The sequence below is a fragment of the Vulpes lagopus genome, chromosome 14, assembly GCF_018345385.1.
Source record: "Vulpes lagopus strain Blue_001 chromosome 14, ASM1834538v1, whole genome shotgun sequence".
NCBI classification, from domain to species: Eukaryota; Metazoa; Chordata; class Mammalia; order Carnivora; family Canidae; genus Vulpes; species Vulpes lagopus.
Genome location: NC_054837.1, coordinates 20300347 through 20318167, shown reverse-complemented (window position 1 = coordinate 20318167; position 17821 = coordinate 20300347). Strand labels below are relative to the sequence as shown.

General features: G+C 43.7%; 2 protein-coding genes across 2 annotated transcripts; one reads left to right on the top strand and one right to left on the bottom strand.

Annotated features, from left to right (window-relative positions):
- The first annotated feature begins 14 nt into the window (after positions 1-14).
- Positions 15-9842, top strand: GATC (glutamyl-tRNA amidotransferase subunit C). The gene is made up of 4 exons (XM_041728707.1): positions 15-142; positions 222-394; positions 7689-7792; positions 9340-9842. Exons 1-4 carry the CDS (start codon positions 62-64, stop codon positions 9390-9392), a joined length of 411 nt encoding a protein of 136 aa, XP_041584641.1. The 5' UTR covers positions 15-61; the 3' UTR covers positions 9393-9842.
- A 981-nt stretch (positions 9843-10823) lies between these two features.
- Positions 10824-17273, bottom strand: SRSF9 (serine and arginine rich splicing factor 9). The gene is made up of 4 exons (XM_041728706.1): positions 16970-17273; positions 14489-14649; positions 12830-13002; positions 10824-11308 (listed from the first exon to the last, which is right to left on the bottom strand). Exons 1-4 carry the CDS (start codon positions 17155-17157, stop codon positions 11165-11167), a joined length of 666 nt encoding a protein of 221 aa, XP_041584640.1. The 5' UTR covers positions 17158-17273; the 3' UTR covers positions 10824-11164.
- Positions 17274-17821: the final 548 nt, after the last annotated feature.

Genomic DNA, 17821 nt, shown 5'->3' with positions numbered 1-17821 from the left:
TCACTCAAAAGTGCGTCGCTCGGCTTTACGTGAGGACGCCCTACGGCAACCGAAGAGAGAAATGTGGGCGCGGGCGGTGAGGTTTGGCTTTCGGTCCTGGGTGGCTTGGCGCCGGGGTTTCACCTCCAAGGCAGATCCTCAGGTAAAGGCCGGGGGCGTTTAAGCGGGTGGCGAAGCAAGTCAGGACTCGATACCCTCATTCTCCACCTCATTCCCCCCAGGGTAACGGCCGGGTCTCGGCCCAGGTGATCGAGCACCTGGAGCGTCTGGCGCTTGTGGACTTTGGTAGCCAAGAGGCCGTGGCACGGCTGGAGAAAGCCATCGCCTTTGCCGACCGGCTCCGCGCCGTGGACACGGGTGGGGTGGAGCCCATGGAGTCTGTACTGGAGGACAGGTAAATACTCGCGGCTGCGCACCCCGAAGCTTTGCCGGTGGCGCCTTCGCAGGCATTTGAGGTGGGGATTATTATTATTATTCTATTCACAGAAGAGAAAAGAGCTTTAGCGAGATGCACGAACTTGCCACGGTCACCCACGGGTTAAGTGGTTTCATGCTTTCCTTTGTTCATTTTGGATCCTGTCGCTCCGGTTTGAAGTCCTCGAGACCTCCCAATATGATGAAGAACCATAACCACCGCTTTTGAGGCCTTACTTTACAGAGTCCGTACCTTCCACTCAGACATACTGCTCTTTTACTCCAGCTGCATTAGCTTCGTTACTGTTTCTCCAACGTGCCCAATTTGTTTCTTCTAGGATCTTTGCGTTTGCTATTCCCCTTTTCTTGGACAGCCTGTTTCCTTGGCAGGTCTTAGTCCATCTCCTCTGGAAGGCTTCTCCTCCAAATATCCTCTCCCTTAACAGTCACCGCTCTTGATCCTGTTGGATTTTCTTCCATTTCTTATTTTTGTTGATTTGTCTCTTGTGCTTATGTTTGACTTGCTCGTTGGATTCCTGTCTCAAAATATGGCTTATACATATTTTCTGACCTAGTGGTTCCCTATGGAAACATATGTAAAAGTACATCAAGATGTATGCACAGGTGTTCAGGGTTTTGTTTATAATACAAAACAAAAAACAACAAAACACTCCCAAGAAGGAGCAACTTCAGTTGGTAGAGCATGCAGTGATCTCCAGGGTATGATTTGGAGCCCCATGTGGGGTAAAGTTTACTTAAATTAATTTAAAAAAATATAACCCCCCAAACAGAAACAGTTTAAGTGTTCTTCATGGTTAAATACATTGTATTTGACAATTTTTAAAAAAGATTTTATTTATTTGTTCATGAGACACACACAGAGAGAGAGAGAGGCAGAGACACAGGCAGAGGGAGAAGCAGGCTCCATGCAGGGAGCCCAATGTGGGATTCAATCCCAGGTGTCCAGGATCACCCCCTGGGCCAAAGGCAGCGCTAAACTGCTGAGCCACCCGGGCTGCCCCAACAATACTTTAATACATAATCTATTTGATATATTCTGGTGTATGCATTAAGTTTTGTTCCCTCAGAGCATGAAAAAAACTGTTAACAATGATTAGTTTTAGAGAAAGTGGAATGCAGAGGGAAGTTCTTACTTTTCACTTTATACTGAGGGGCAAAACACAAATACCTAAAGGACCAGAGTAATAACACAAGAAGTGAGGTGGTGTAGTGCAATAGGGAGGGGCAGGTCTTTGACAAAGTAGTTTGTGAATATTATATTAAAAGGGTGCAGCCTCTCCCCACTTCTACCAATTTTTGCCAAATCTTAATACATTTTTAAAGAAAATGCTCTTTTTTTTTGAAAAGCACAGTGTTTGCTGTTTGGGAACTACAGTTTCTTGGGAAGGATGGGTATGTACTTCATAAGACCAGCAGTCTACAGCTCTGTCCAGCCCCCCCCCCCTTTTTTTAAGATTTTATGTATTCATTCATGAGAGACACAGAGAGAGGCAGAGAGAAACAGACTCCTCACGGGCAGCCCAATGTGGAACTTGATTCCAGGACCCCGGGATCACGACCTGAGCCAAAGGCAGATGCTCAACCACCGAGCCACCCAGATGCCCCTGTCTTACCCTTTCCTTGGTGGGGTATTTTTTAAAAGATTTATTTTAGAGTGTGGCACATGGCATCGTGTGGGGAGGAACAGAGAGAGAAGGGAACAAGCTGACTTCCCACTCAAGAGGGAGCCTGATTTGGGCCTTATTCCTAGGACCCCAAGATCATAACCTGAGCTGAAAACCAAGAGTCAGAGGTTCAACCGATCCACCCATGTGCCCCCTTGATAGGATTAAAAAACATTCTTGGGAACCTCGTGGCTTAGTCAGGTGTCCAATTCTTGACTTTAGCTCAGGTTTTTTTTTTTTTTTTTTAAGGTTTTATTTATTTATTCATGATAGACAGAGAGAGAGAGAGAGGCAGAGACACAGGCAGAGGGAGAAGCAGGCTCCATGCAGGGAGCCCGACGTGGGACTCAATCCTGGGACCCCAGGATCACACCCTGGGCCAAAGGCAGGCGCCAAACTGCTGTGCCACCCAGGGATCCCTTTAGCTCAGGTTTTGATCATGGGGAATGAGTTTGAACCCCAGTGGGCTCCATGCTGGGCATGGAACCTACTTAAAAAAAAAAAAAAAAAGACAATATAGATGGTATAGATGGGAACAAAAGAGATTAGCTGCCATTAGCACCAATAAGGAGAGCCAGACCTATCTGTAATCATAACCTCTTTGTAAAGTGCTTGCTAGCCTCCCATCCTCACCTCCAGTCTTTGGTTCCTTTATATTCTTTATTTTGTAATCTGATGCTCAGATCTACAGAAGTCCAACAGTTTCTCAAAATTACATAGCACTTCAAAGTAGAAATCTGAGGTCATCTCCTACTCAAACTCTTTGGGTACCTCTCCAGTGTTCTTTTGGATGAAGACAAAAGCTACACCTGGGTGGCTCAATGGTTTAGCATCTGCCTTTGGCTCTGGTCATGATCCAGGGGTTCTGGGATCGAGTCCTGCATTGGGCTCCCCAGAGGGAGCCTGCTTCTCCCTCTGCCTATGTTTCTGCCTCTCTCTCTCTCTCTCATGAATAAATAAAATCTAAAAAAAAAAAAGCTCCACCATATTTGAGTAATATTTGACTCTCCCCCTCTCTTACTGCTCATCCAAATTCCAGGGAGCAGTACTATCTGTTATTACTGATCATATTCTTGGTATCTAACACTGAGCACTCAGTAAATGTTTGTTGAATGTTCTTTAAAGATATTACTTATTAGGGAGAGAGAGAAGGGAGGGCGGAGCAAGTAGTAGTAAGAGTCTTAAGCAGACTGCACACTGAGTGTAGAGCCCAGTGTGGGGCTCAGTCTCACAACTCTGAGATCACCACCTGAGCCAAAATCAAAAGTCCGATGCTTAACCAACTGTGCCACCCAGGCACCCTATTGAATGTTCTTTATTAGTATCTTTGGGAAAGGAGGGAATAGAAGCACAAAGAGGAGACAATTTCCGAGATCACGTAGAGGGAAGCCATAAAGGAACTCCACTATTGCTCAGAGAAGAGTTTGAAAAAGATGAAGAGGGATTTGGATCTGGTAGCTGGAATAGTGACTTCATATTCAGTGATCTGCAGTCTTCCCATAAACTTGGAAGTTTGAGTTAACTATTCCATTTTAGAGATGTAGCACTTATAGGACTGTTGTTTTTAAAAATATTTTATTTATTCATGAGAGAAACATAGAGGAAGAAGCAGGCACCTCACAGGGAGCCCCATGTGGTACTCGATCCCTGGACCCGGGATCACGCCCTGAGCCAAAGGCAGATGCTTTACTGCTGAGCTACCCAGGCATCCCAGGACTGTTGTTTTTTTTTATTAACATATTGCCTCACTAATGTTTGAAATGGAACCCAGTTAAGACAAGTGTTAAACCATTTTAGGCCACACTAGGTGTAAAAGCACTGACTGGCTATTAGAAATCTCTTGGCTGGGATCCCTGGGTGGCACAGCGGTTTGGCGCCTGCCTTTGGCCCAGGGCGCGATCCTGGAGACCCGGGATCGAATCCCACGTCAGGCTCCCGGTGCATGGAGCCTGCTTCTCCCTCTGCCTGTGTCTCTGCCTCTCTCTCTCTCTCTCTCTGTGTGACTATCATAAATAAATAAAAATTAAAAAAAAAAAAAGAAAGTAGAAATATAATTTGAAAAAAAGAAAATCTCTTGGCCCATTAAAACCCTATCTGTTGGTTTTAGCTAAAACCAACTAGTACCATTATCAAAACCACTAGTGCCCTTAGTGTCAGGTGCTAAGATTTTTTTTTTTTTTTTTTTTAGGTGGTAAGATTTTATATGCATTGTCTCAATTATCACATATAACTCTGGAAGGTAAATACTAGTATCTCCTTTATTAATAATTATTTTTTTTTATTTTTTAAAAGGTTTTATTTATTTAGGCTCCATTCCATGCAGGGAACCTGACGTGGGACTCGATCCTGGGTCTCCAGGACCACACCCTGGGCTGAAGACAGCGCTAAACCGCTGAGCCACTGGGGCTGCCCTAGTATCTCCTTTATAAATGAAACTGAGGCTCAGAAAGTTTATCTAATATGCCCCAAAGTTTCACAGGTGTAGTAAAGGAACCCAGAACTTGAAATATATATATTTTACTTATTCAGAGAGACACAAGAGAAAGAGAGGCAGAGACACAGGAAGAGGGAGAAGCAGGCTCCATGCAGGAAGCCCCATGTGGGTGGGACTCGATTCGGGTCTCCGAGATCAGGCCCTGAGCCAAAGATAGATGCCCAACCGCTGAGCCACCTAGGAGTCCCACAAATACTGTTCTAGATACGCTGTGTAAAAGTCAACCCTAGGGCAGCCCTGGTGGTGCAGCGGTTTAGCGCCGCCTGCAGCCGGGTGTGATCCTGGAGATCCGGGATCGAGTCCCACGTCGGGCTCCCACTGTCTCTATGAATAAATAAAATCTTAAAAAAAAAAAAAAAAGTCAACCCTAGAACCTTTATTTATTTATTTATTTTTGAACCTTTATTTTCTCCCATTTCAACTCTGACTCAGATGAGGACCTTTGGCCAAATATTTCAGTATTAGGGTGTCCCTCAGACTCTTATATGAACCAAATCATCTTTTTTTAAAAAAAGATTTTATTAAAAAAAAGATTTTATTTATTCATAAGAGGCACAGATAGAAGGAGAGGGAGAAGCAGGCTCCCTATGGGGAACCTGATGTGGGACTCTGATCCCAGGATCATGACCCGAGCCAAAGACAGACGCTGAACCACTGAGCCACCCAGGTGCCCTGAACCAAAAATTCTTAGCCTCTTAACTCTCATTCCAGTCTGCATAAAACTAGAAATTCATTAGGAGGGAGGGAAGAAGCTTGTAGATAGAAATAGAGTGGTGCCCAGAGAAAGGATTCCTGGCAGCCCGACACCAGCAGCAGAGCTGTCCTATCTGGTCAGTCCAAGGGTCAATAAGCACTTCTTTAGTGCTGCCATAATGCTCTCCATTAAATTGCTTTTTTTTTTTTTAGAATTTCCTGCAGTTACTGGTTAAAGTGCTTTGTTAGCTTTAGAGGACAGGGATTCCCAGTTCACAGAAGCCTTCCTCAACCAGGAATTTTCATCTGAACCAGAACACATAAAAACTCAAGTGATTTTTTTTCAGTACTTCCCAGGATAGTACATAATTAATATTAGCCCATAGTTGATTTATTATCAGAATGGGTGTCCTATAGTATTTGAGCCAAATTATCTTGTAAAACTCTGAAAGATGAGGTGAGGTTCAGTGTAATTGATCAGCACCTAAAGGGTTCATCTGGTCCTGTTTGGAGTTTTTTTTTTTTTGCATGATTCTGAGTTAAGCAATTTTCCAAATGAACCACTGATGTGCCACCCTCAGAGACCCTGGGTTCAATAGCCTATGATTATGAAAATAGGAAGGTGTGGGTTTCTTCTGGAAACAGCTCCATCATAAACAGCAATTAAGTGAAAATGTGTGGTATTTAAAGGAGTTTCTTCTGGAAACATTACTTATATAGGAAATCTGATTATCAAATGAGTGAATAAATCAACTGCTATTACATCTACTGTGAGGAAGCAGTACCTTTTAAGCACCTGTTGGTGGTAGTAGAGTCTCACTTCATCAAACTCTAAGAGCCCAGGAACTATGAGCAGCCTCCAGTATGTAGGGACTAGGCAGGAAGTTCATGACGACAGCAGGTTAAGTGCTTAGGTATACTCTGAATGAGGAGTGGGGACTGAGGTGTGCCCAGGTGCACTAACTTCCTGAAAGGAGCAGGTGTTATTTAGCACCCACCTCTTACTGCAGTGAGAATATAGGCCCTGGATTATCAGTTCTTTAACATTTAACATTCCCAGAAGTTCTATGAAGCAGTCCACAAATAAGGAAACAGATACGTGGAGAGGATAATTTGCACAGTGCCACGTGTGGCACCAAGATTTGAATTCACCTGTGACTCAGGAGCCCAAGTGTTAGCCATTTTGTTAGACCGCCCAGCAGAAATATAAACTCCAGAAGGTCCAATGGTCACCTTTACAGATGATTTTTATTTTGTTCTCCAAGTTTTCATAAGCTCCCATATGGTTTAAAAAAAAAAAAAAATCAAGCGCAACCTTCACTTTTTTGGCAAGGAAGTCAAGGTCTGGAAAGATCCATACTTGTTCAAGGTCAGAGTTAAAAGACAGTGCCAGATCCTGGAACTGACTGCAGTTTTCTACAGTCCATACCATGAGTGCTTATTGTGTCTAGCCTTAGGGTGGGTGCCACAAAAGAAACAGAACTAGTCCTTTTCCTAAAAGAATCATCATGACAACTTAACCCTCTGCAGCCTTTGCCTGGATGTTCATGTCACGTCCTTGCCCTTCTGTCCTGTTAGGTTTAAGCCCTCAGTCTATGTCTAGCTCAAAGCAGAAAGACCGTGGCTGCTCCCCTATCAGTGACTGAGCAGACTGCTTATTTTTCAGCCCATGTATCTGGAAGCCGGCTCTGACATATTGCCATGCACTTTTAAACCTTGAAATAGCAGTGAAGCCCCATAGGTTATGTTCAACTCCTGTTTGGTTTCACTAATTCACCATCTGGCCACTAAGCCCAGAGAAGAATGGAAGATTCTTGAGCTGTCAAGGGCAGGCCCTCCATGTCCACAAAAGTGGCTGCAGTGAAAAAACAGCTCATCTTAGGGGTATGAAACTGTGCTAATTCCAGTCCTGACACTGAGGACCTAATATCCTTAAGTCATTTATAACCACTCTTGAGCAAGTTTCTTCACCTGCTGGAAGTCCATTTCCCATCCCATTCCAGAGGTTTCTTGCCCACCCTTTAGCAATGACACCACCTATTTTAAATACCTATTCCTCATCCAGGCTGGTTTAGGTGCCCCTCCTTACTCCCTTGGCAAGCTTTGCTTACCTGTTAAGACTTAACACATTGTGCTGTAATTGCCTTACCTGTCTCCTCCAGAAGCAGCTTACCCATTGTAATCATGCAAAAATATTTATTGAATATATCGGTCCTGAGGAATAATTACCACTTACCTGAGTGGTTGAGAATCTATGGAGATTATTTGGTCAACTGCTGACCATAGCTCCACCATCATTGAGCAGTGACCATAACTCATTTTCTCTCATTCTTGACCCTCTCCACCCAATGCCCCAGAAGCCTGTTTTCTGAAAAGGTAACCTTGAGCTTCTGGTTTTGTAGATGTCTGTATTTGAGATCTGACAATGTGGTAGAAGGCAACTGTGCTGAAGAACTACTACAAAATGCCCATCGAGTTGTGGAGGAATATTTTGTGGCACCCCCAGGTATGTGTTGCCCAAAGTAGTTTAATAGATTGTACCCAAGTGAACCAAGAATATAAAGTATAGGTCCAAATTTGCAACATGAAAGTACTTTAAGATGTATAACGTGTGAATTAGGTGAAGGTGGTCAAAATTTACAAACTTCAATGTATAGCAGAATGACTATAGTTAATACTGTATTCTGTATTTGAAAGGTGCTCAGAGGTAATCTTAAAAGTTCTTATCACAAGGAAAAAACTGTATATGAGATGATGGATGTTAACTAATCTTCTTCTGGCAATCATTTTGCTATATATATTAAGTCTGTACAACTTAAACAATGTTGCATGTCAATTATCTCAATAAAAGTGGAATGAAAAAACCCACATATATTAAGTGGAAAAAAAAAAAAGGTAAGGTGGTGGCAGTAGAGTCAAAGGGTCACACTCACCTTTAGGAACCAGTCTGTAATAGTAATGAGCAAAACAGGACCGGGGTGGGGAGGCATGTATAGTGTACCAAATCCTGAGCTCGAGCTCTGCCTAAAGGGGCAATTAGTACTCACTGCTGCTCATTCAGTGCCAGGCAGTAATATGAGCCCATTCTCCCTGAGAACCTGGACATCTGGCATTTTTATGTGCATATGGTATTTCCAAATTTTAAGTATGGAAACTAATTCAAAGATTTTTTAAAAAATAAAATACCATGTAAATAAAACATACCTGCAAGCCAGATGCATCCTATGAACCATCAGCTTAAAACCTTGGTGTTGAGATTTGCATCTTTAAAATTTACTGCGACTATTTTAAATGAAAACTTAAAAGTAACTCTGGGCTAATACTAAAATCCAGAATCTTGGGTGGGTTGAACTGTTTATCGCCTCTGCAGATAGATGTGTTTTCCGAACTGCTGGACCCTTCTGGATATTTGGGAATGGGACTAGCTTGAGCACTCAGGTAGATGGTTTTCCAAGTACCACCTTCAGGTTCAGGAGATCACCTCAGAAAACCATTTTAACTAGCCTCAGAAACAAACATGAGCACCTCGGCTCAGGGGTTACCTCTTTGATCAAGACCAGCCAATTAAAGGAAAGCTTTGCTTGAAGCAAGGATGGGAAAGAAAGCTTAAAAATTGTGCATTCAACTCTTAATCATGCTTCTGATTCACTAAAGCACCTCAAATTAACTGTGAAAGAGATAAAAAGATTTTATAATCTCTCAGAGTCTGACAGTTGTCGCTATTTTAGCAGACATATCCATTGATCACATATGCTATTTCTCAAAAAGAACTCTATGTCAGACTTTGCTTCTGGAGACAAAGTGAATTCATAATCATTAGTCTTTCCTTCCACTCCTATATGCATATAACTGTCTCTGCTCCTTACTGCAAAGTGTGCATTTATTAGGCTTCACTCACAACTGTTATTCTTCCAGGTAAGTCAGAAAAACAATAACTACACTTACTTGCATTGCTTATTTTTCATGACAAACCAAGTGATAAGTTAGCTCAGTAGAACCAGTTGGAAAGCAGGCTCAGCTATAACATTCTTTTTTGTTACTGTTTTCAAACAGGTAATATCTCTTTGCCAAAGCAGGATGAGCAAGAGCCTTTTTCATACAACTGAATAGCTATTCTGGGAAGGGGTACCCTGTGAACATGTGGAAGCCCAAAGATAGTATTTTTGTTACTGTGAACAGGAATATGCCCACTTTCTTCAGTCACCTGAAAAAAACTGTTAAGTATTTTTTAATAACTAACTCTCTGAAGACAAAATTGGGAAATATCTAGCCAAAACAAGGCAATGAGTTCCTGCTGCTACTGGATGTAAGAGGTATTGTTACTTTCCGAGGAAGTGGATCAAGTATTTTATTCACAGACTGTTCAGTGTATAAAATGTTCTCCTTCTTTATCTCTTCCCAAACAGACTACCAAACTGCACTTAAATGAATTTTTCTATTGATGTAACTATAGACAATGCATCTGATCACTATGTGAAAATCTGTGTTGTACTTTTTAGTTGCTCTTTCTATCAATCCAAGAAACCTTGTATCTTTACTAAAGAAACTCGAATTTGTTCCTGGGTGCCCACTTTGTTCCCAGCAGAAGGCTAACTTTCTCCTAATATCTGAAGAGTATTCAAAGTAGACTCTACAGCTTGGCGACTCCTAACCTACAATCATCCACAATCCCACAAAATGATTACATGCAAAAGGGATGCTAGCCACAGCTACAGTTTTTCTGAAAAGAACTTATGACAAAAACAGCCCTGGGGTAGCTAACAGTGCTATGTTGTACACTAAAAATTTGCCAAGAGAGTAGATCTTATATTAAATGTTCTTAACACAAATCTTAAAGAAATAAGGAGGAAAGTTTGGGAGGTGATGGATATGTTTATAGCCTTGATGGTGGTGATGCTTTCATGGGTATACACTTAACCCCAAACTCACTAAATCATATAAATTAAGCACAACTTTTTACATGTTAATCATAATTCAATAAAGTGGCTTTTTAAAAAAGCCCCAGGCCTGGAACACAGTAGCTTCCCCATCCCCGCCACAATTACTAATGGAGTAGAATCTACGATAGAGTTTTTTGGTTTGTTTTGTGTTTTAAGAAAGCTCAAATACCAAGGATAAGTGAAACAGATTTAGGGGTAAAAGTGACAGAACCAAAATTTAAGCGTATTTTTTTCCCCTCCAAACTGCCACAGTGGGTTTTAAGAGTCTTCCAATGATCTTTATGCTACTGCTGACTTTACAGTCTATTTTATTCTTATATTCCTTTACCCTATCTTAAATGCTCCCTCTTCTTTAAGGCAGCTTCATTTATAAGCTTGGCTTTGCATTCTAAGATAACCCTGAAGTGACTCTTGGGATTGAGATTCTCAAACTACCGTCATAGCAACTGTCTTTGTTCCCAAATAAAGTTATCCATTCCTGCTCCTTACCTATTGGGTACAAGCTGCTGCTACAACTCAATGACTTTTTTTCTTTTTAATCAGTGTGCCTGTTTGGTGAAATCTATTAACTTAATCAAGGACAACCACACATATCAATTACTAAACGTTTAAAATATATTTCTAAACAGAATGGGCCGACTCAGTCACAGTAACTGCTGATCTCCATAGTAGAGCAACCCACAAAGACACAGCACTGATTTTTTTTTTCCCATAATCCAGGGTGAAAAATATACAACTTATTTCTGAACCAAAACCACAATTTCTGCAGTTTAAAATGCTTCACTGCCAATATGGCCCTGGTAGAAATTATGTATTTCCTTAAAAAAAAAATTAAAAAAATTTCCTAGGACACTAAATCATCAATCTGGAATGTAGATTCTGAGCACAAAGCAGCTCAGTTCACCTAAAAAATAAAGAAAAATTTCCCATCACCTGTCTCAGTAGGGCCTGAAAGGAGAGAAGTAGTGTGGGGAACCCCTGCTTTGGTATGGAGAGTCACGGCCCCTTGACCCAGACCGAGACCGTGAGTAGCCATAGCTGGTGCTTCTCTCTGGATAAACTCGGATGTAGGAAGTTTCACCCTGAAATTCAAGCAAAAAGAGTAAAGGAAAAAATAAGACCCAGAGAAATAAAGCGCACTAAAACTTAACACGACTGCCTAACAATAATAGTTAAGTACTGAGCACTTACTGTTTGGCATCATGTTCTCATTAAACCCTCACAATAATGCTATAAGGTAGGTATGCTTACCAGCTTATTTCAAGAATGAGGAAAACAATGCTCTTATCTCTTCCAGGGTGATACCAATAATAGCAACTTCACATGTATTAAATGCTCAAATACTAGTCATTACTGTTAACATATCTGAATTATTGCCACTGACCCATGAATCTAAGAACTAACTAGAAAGGATCTCAGAGGTCATACACTGCAATCCCCTGCCACCGCATATGTGCATCTTTGGATGGCTACCTATGGAAAAAGCTAACCTGTACTCATCACCTCTCAGGTGTCAGGACCTGGGTTAGTTACTCAGTTATCTTAAGTTAGATTCCCAGCAAGTCTTATGAGACAATGCTATTGTTCTTATTTTGCAAAATGAGGAACCAGCATTCAGAGAATAGCTCAGCTAAGAAATTATTAAGTGGCAGAGGAGTCATGTCCAGGCTGGCCTCTCTTCAGGCCCTTTGCCCTCAGCCAACACTCTCAGAGAATCTAAAGATATTAAAATGAAAGAAGTCTGATGCAGAATTCCCTAGGTGAAGTCAGTTAATTGTATTTATCCTTACTGAGGCCCTACTTTGCAGTTTAACAGGACCCGATCCTATTTTGTTTCTGCTCCAAATTCAGGCTGAGCAAAAGTACCGTTAAGCCATGCACTTTCCAAGCCATAAAATCAGGGAATTATATGAACCCTTAGAAAAGGAAATGGACCCCAGATGAATCTAGACCTCATGGTAAGTTAGGACGAGATAACCAGAAAAAAATAATGTCCAGTCGGTCTGCTGGCTGGTCTCGGTATTAAAGGGATAGTTAACATGTGAATCAGACTGAAAGATCTAAAGCAGCAGCTGCCTTCTCCAAAGGAAAGACATCAAGAATTAAGTCCTGAGGATAAGGTGATTACAAGAAAATGCCAAAGTGACTAATGTTGCAAAGAGGATCCTGCATTACTCTGGGAAAGGAAGAATGAAGTGACCTCTTGGCCCAACAGCAGTATCTGGAAGAGCTGAGATGATGAGGTTGGGTTGAAGGGCTCAGACTAGACCCAGAGAAAGGACAACCATAATAATTAGGTTCACAGAGGTACATTGCAGATCAAGCCAGTTGTGAAAGGGATGGTATCACAGAATAGCTCACCACATTATGACAGACTGCACCAGTATTCTCTCTGGGTTAAAAATACTATGACTGCAGACTTCTCTGTTATGACCCTGCAGGGTTTAGGCATGATGAATTTCTTGGCTTTGTCCATTTAAGATAGATCTTTAATGGTACTGTGAGGTCATCAAATGGTAAACACATGGCCTATAGCTACTTTTGCTAGGTCAGCTTCAGATGGAGTGGCCTAGGTGAAAGCTCAACAGAAGGTGGGAACCCACCTCATGAGAGCGGAATTTGGTGTCATCCAGTTTACGCAGGGCGTATTCCATGTCTTCTTTTCTGAGATACTCAACCATCCCCATTCCATCCTTCTGCACATCTGCATAACAGACGTCCCCAGCTTCTCGCATATGATCCTTCAGGTCCTGCCAGCTGCCTGATGGTGGAAGTCCTAGGCATAGACAACATAAGAGAAGAGGCCATATCCTTCAGCCATGTTAACTGACCTGTTAAGAGCCAGCAATACCTAGGGTCCCTTTTCCATCAATCACTACTTTCAGATCCTGAGGATCCACAAATCACAAATCATAAAGGGCATAAAACCAGACAAGAGTACTAAAGTATGTGTGGTAAACCATTATAAGACACTAGTCTTAGGCTAATCTTCCAGAGACCAAGTCCTTGCAACAGAGCAAAGAGTCCACTCCATTACAGGTGTAGCATTTGTGAGAATTCACAGCCTTTCTTTATCCTTCACATTTAATATCAAATTCCCAAGAACGTTTCATAATGTTTTCCATTATGAAATTTATCAGTACCAATTATCTCTTGCTTGACTAGGTTCTCAGAACATGGGAATTTTGAAACCATCCAATGAAGGAACCAAGGCATAGCTGAAGGTGACAACACAACAAAAATCTAGTTTCTTTTCCTGTAGGTGTGAATGACTGATAAACCAGACAAAGTACCTTTTAAAAGATCACCAACATTCTTCAATACAATGGGGGAAAAGGTAAGACTCAGACGCTACAACTAGTTGGGAATTATACAACCCTACCTGATGTCATGAAAGGGAAATGTGCTCCTGCTCTCAAAGGCTGTGTTTACCGCTCACAGCTCAGGACTGCAGCCATTTCCTAATAGTTTTCTAAGCAGGATTTCAGAGCAGCATGGAGAGAAAAAAAGATATGTATGACATCCTGAAGGAGGTTCTGGGGTTAAAAAATTACAAAGGGACACAAGATAGGCAGATACTGAGAGGATCACTGTTAAGTACCAAGGGAATCTGCTGTAACTGTGTGACATTCCTATCTAAGAAAGTGCCAGGTTTCTCGATACATTTCAATCCATCATGGTCCTAAAATGCCCATGCAATGTGCAGAAGGCCCCAGGTCTTTACCACTGTATTAATCTTTTGAAAAGATGCATAAACCTGAGCTTGGCATTTCACTGCTTGTCAACATTAGACATTTCATTCTATATTCTGCAATATAAGCCCTAAAACTCCAAGTTGTTTTGTTTTCTTTTTTCTATAATTCCAAAGCCACTACCTAAATCTGACCATTTTCAGGATCCAGTGCTTGGCAGTAAATCTGGTTCCTGGAATGTCTAGCAAGTCTGATACTGAGTATATTCCAAAAGGAAAAATAGAATTCTAGCTCACAGGGTTTTGCCACCATCTTCGCTCTCAACACTAGAAAACTCCTTCATAAGAAGCAAGTTTATGTTCTACCAAGGCTGCATGACTGATGCAATTTCATTTGCAAGATGCCTGCCTCAGTGGCAACACAGCAGGACCGCAGACTGTGCACAAGCTAATGAAAGGAAAGCCGCATATGTCCCATGTACTGAAGGGTAACAGCTAACATTTCTTGGAGGCCAGACTGTGTGCTGAGTATTTTACATGCATCAGCTCATTCAGTTTGAAAGGAACATACCTGAAACAAGAACTCGGAAATCAGATCTTCTTGTAGGAGGCCCATTCCTCCCACCGCGGGGCCACCCACCCCGACTGCCATAAGTCCTGGGGAACTCCACACGAAGTCGACACTGGCCATAATCATAACCATTCCTCCCATAAATTGCATCTTCAGCATCTCTGCAAAGAAAAGTTTGGAGTTAGTGCTGACTGACCAGTAAGAGCCCTGAGTAACAAGTATAAAAGGGAAACCTGGAGTGAGAAAAACAAAATAGAATCTTGATGCACTACTGCTTTCGTGTGAAGACCTTTCATGATATTAGAATTAAGCTTTATAGCTATCACACACAAGGTTTTCTAGGTATGAAATGATTAATAAAGGTGTAAACAAATGACTTATAAGAGGACTAATTCAGGAAAAAAAAATTGTTGACAGATGATTAATTTCACCAGTATATTTCTCTAACTCTGTGAGCAGTTAATCAAAATGCTCACCACACATTCATCCTTTAATATTCTTTAGCAAAGCCTAGTACCATCAAGTCTGTAAAAGAAAATTCATTTAAAAAAAAAATTAGGCTCGAAAGACACACTTTGTGTTTTGTGAGGAACATGGAACTCTCTCATGGGTACTTTTTCAGCATCATTTGGAAAACTAAGTTGTGAAGACCACTCTCTAGGTACAGTATTGTCGAAAGAGGTAAATAATTCGAGGAAGTTACTTTCAGTCTTCCCTAGGGCTCTAGGAGAACCAAGCTGATTGTCAGGTATTGGACTGGAGAAGGAATGGCCTCAGAGCTTGGATGGACAAGCAAAGCCAAAGATGTACTAATGAAAGCATCATTCAGTTGTCACAGGCACATAATTCCTTATCTGATTCTAGTCACAAAGTTAAAAGCAACGAGGACTACAACCAGTGCAACCCTGGCTATATTTATAATGAAGTGAAGGAGAGGCAGAACCACTAGGGTTGAAGAGCAGATTTTGAATACGGATTTACGAGTTCAAATCACTCTTCAGCTACTTACTGGTAGCTATCTTTGGGTAAATACATCAAGTTTTCACATCTCTTAAATGTAATATGCCTATCTCACAGGGTTATTTGTAAGGATTAAATAAGATACTATGTGTGCAGTGCTTTGCTAGAAATTTGGCATTTAGTGACATCAAAAGACAGCTTTTCTATTATGGAAGAGATGACAATGTAGTGTATCATACAGTAAGTTTGTGTTTTAAAGGGCAGTACAGGGGGTTCAAAGCCTACCTTGATCCCTCATAGCATTCTCTTTTATCAGCAACTCTAAATCCTCAGTTTCTTCATTTATAAAATGTGGCTAACACTACCTCTTTTATAGGTTGTTGAAAATGCTAGTGATACTTGACACAGTTCAAAAGCCACACTGAAACTGTTACAGAGGTGCAACCTTCTCCAGTTTAGGTGTGAAAATGCTTACTTCCGTTTCTGAGACAAATGACAAGACACTAAAAATGAGCTCTGTCAGAGTCCTCAAAGCCTCAGAGTGCTTCCTATCTCCCTGTCCTCAGATGCCCTCCTTGCCCCATACCAGCACACCAGGTAGGCAAGACACCCTATGGACAGTCCCTGTAGTGAAGCCTGCCGGTGCAGACTAGGTAAAGCGTTCCCTGGGTCAATGCTGGAAAACAGAGTGGGCCCTCTATTTACTCCAAATGGAGTAACCTGTCCAATGAGGTGGCTTCTAAGAACGACCAACTGCAGTTTTTAAAGTTCCCAGGCCTTTTCTGGCCATCAGGCGGACAAAGTTTGCAAAATCACAAAGACCCCTTTGAGCCAGTTTAGGGATCGAGAAGCTTCCAAATGCTTGGGGCCCTAAGCACCTAGCGGTGCCTCCCTCATGAGAGGAGTGAAGTGAAACCAGAGATCCCCCTCAGACCATTTTAGAAACTTTTCCAAATCCCTGGTGCTTTCAGAAGGACGAGGCCGTAGCCCTGCGGGGTGCGGCGCGCGCGGATGGAGATCTGTTCCATCACAGAGAACCTTTACGACTTCCAAAGGCAACCACGTCCCCACAGTCTGTTACCCCCTAACGGCGAGTTCTGGCTGGGGGGAGGGGTGGGCAGGGAGAGCGACTGGCCACTTCTCCTCACGGAGTCCTATCCCAACTGGTTCCGGGCCCAAGGTTCCGAGGCCCCGGGGCCGCTTCCCCTGAAGGGTGCCTCTCCACTCTGAGAGAGAATGGTCATGTGTACCATCCCCTAGGCCGGTCTGGGCGGGCCTGGGCCCTCCAAACGCCCAGCTTTTGTGTTTTTAAGTACCCAAAAAAAAAAAAAAAAAACCCTAGAGGAAGTGACGACGGAGCAAAGGACGGCCTGAGCCTGCGGTGAGGAGGCCTCATCCTCCACCCGGGGGCGCCTTGAGGGGTCTGCGCGGAGGGGGGAGGGGAGGCCTTCGAGGGGAGGGGGAAGAGGAAAGGCGGGGGCCTGGGGCCTCAGACCGCGGGCGGGCGGAGCGGGGCCTCACCGGGGGTCCTCGAAGCGCACGAAGGCGAAGGGCACGAGGCCGTGCCGGTTCTTGAGCTCGATCTCGCGGATGCGGCCGTACTTGTAGAACAGGTCTTCCAGGTCCTTCTCGCGCACGTCGGTCGGAAGGTTCCCCACGTAGATGCGCCCGTCTCCCTCGCCGCCGCGTTCGTCCGCCCAGCCCGACATCCGCACCGCCCGACGCCGCGGGCCCGCCGCAGCCCACGTCGCCGCCGCCGCCTCAGCCGGGGTCCCCCCGCAGCGTCCCCGCGGGCTCGGAGACGCTCAGCCGCACTGCATTGTGGGAACGGCGGAGCGGAAGCGAAGGGGTCGGAGGAAGCAAAAAGGAATCGTCTTAAAGGGGACGCTGCTGCGATGACTGCGCGTGCGCGCAGGGTGGCGCCCCCTGTAGGTGCGGGCGCGCCCCGGGGCAAAGAAAGGGAGAGCTTGGAGTCGGGCGTATTGGGCTTGATTCCTGGAATTCCCTGAAAGCAGTTCATTCGCCAGCTTCATGGTCTTGGGCAAGTGACTCAAGTTTCTTGGGCCTCAGTTTTCTGCTTCCGTAGCGCTGCCTACCTCACAGGCTTTTGTGAGCACTCCCTGAGGTGATGCGAGCTGCGGCGGAGAGGACCCCGCGCGGGCTGTCACTCTGCGTGCGGGGCGCCGGAGGGAGGGAGCCAGGCCCGGGCCGCAGGCTGACCCCGCTGCGGCCTGAAGGAGTCCCGGACGGTGGGCTGGGTGGGGCTGTCTCGGCCCTCAGACTCAGGTCAGTAGCCCTCTGGGCGACCCTGCCCCCATTTTACCGTTGCTCAGAACTGAGGGCCTGAGATGGACAAGAGCTGGGTGTGAGGGG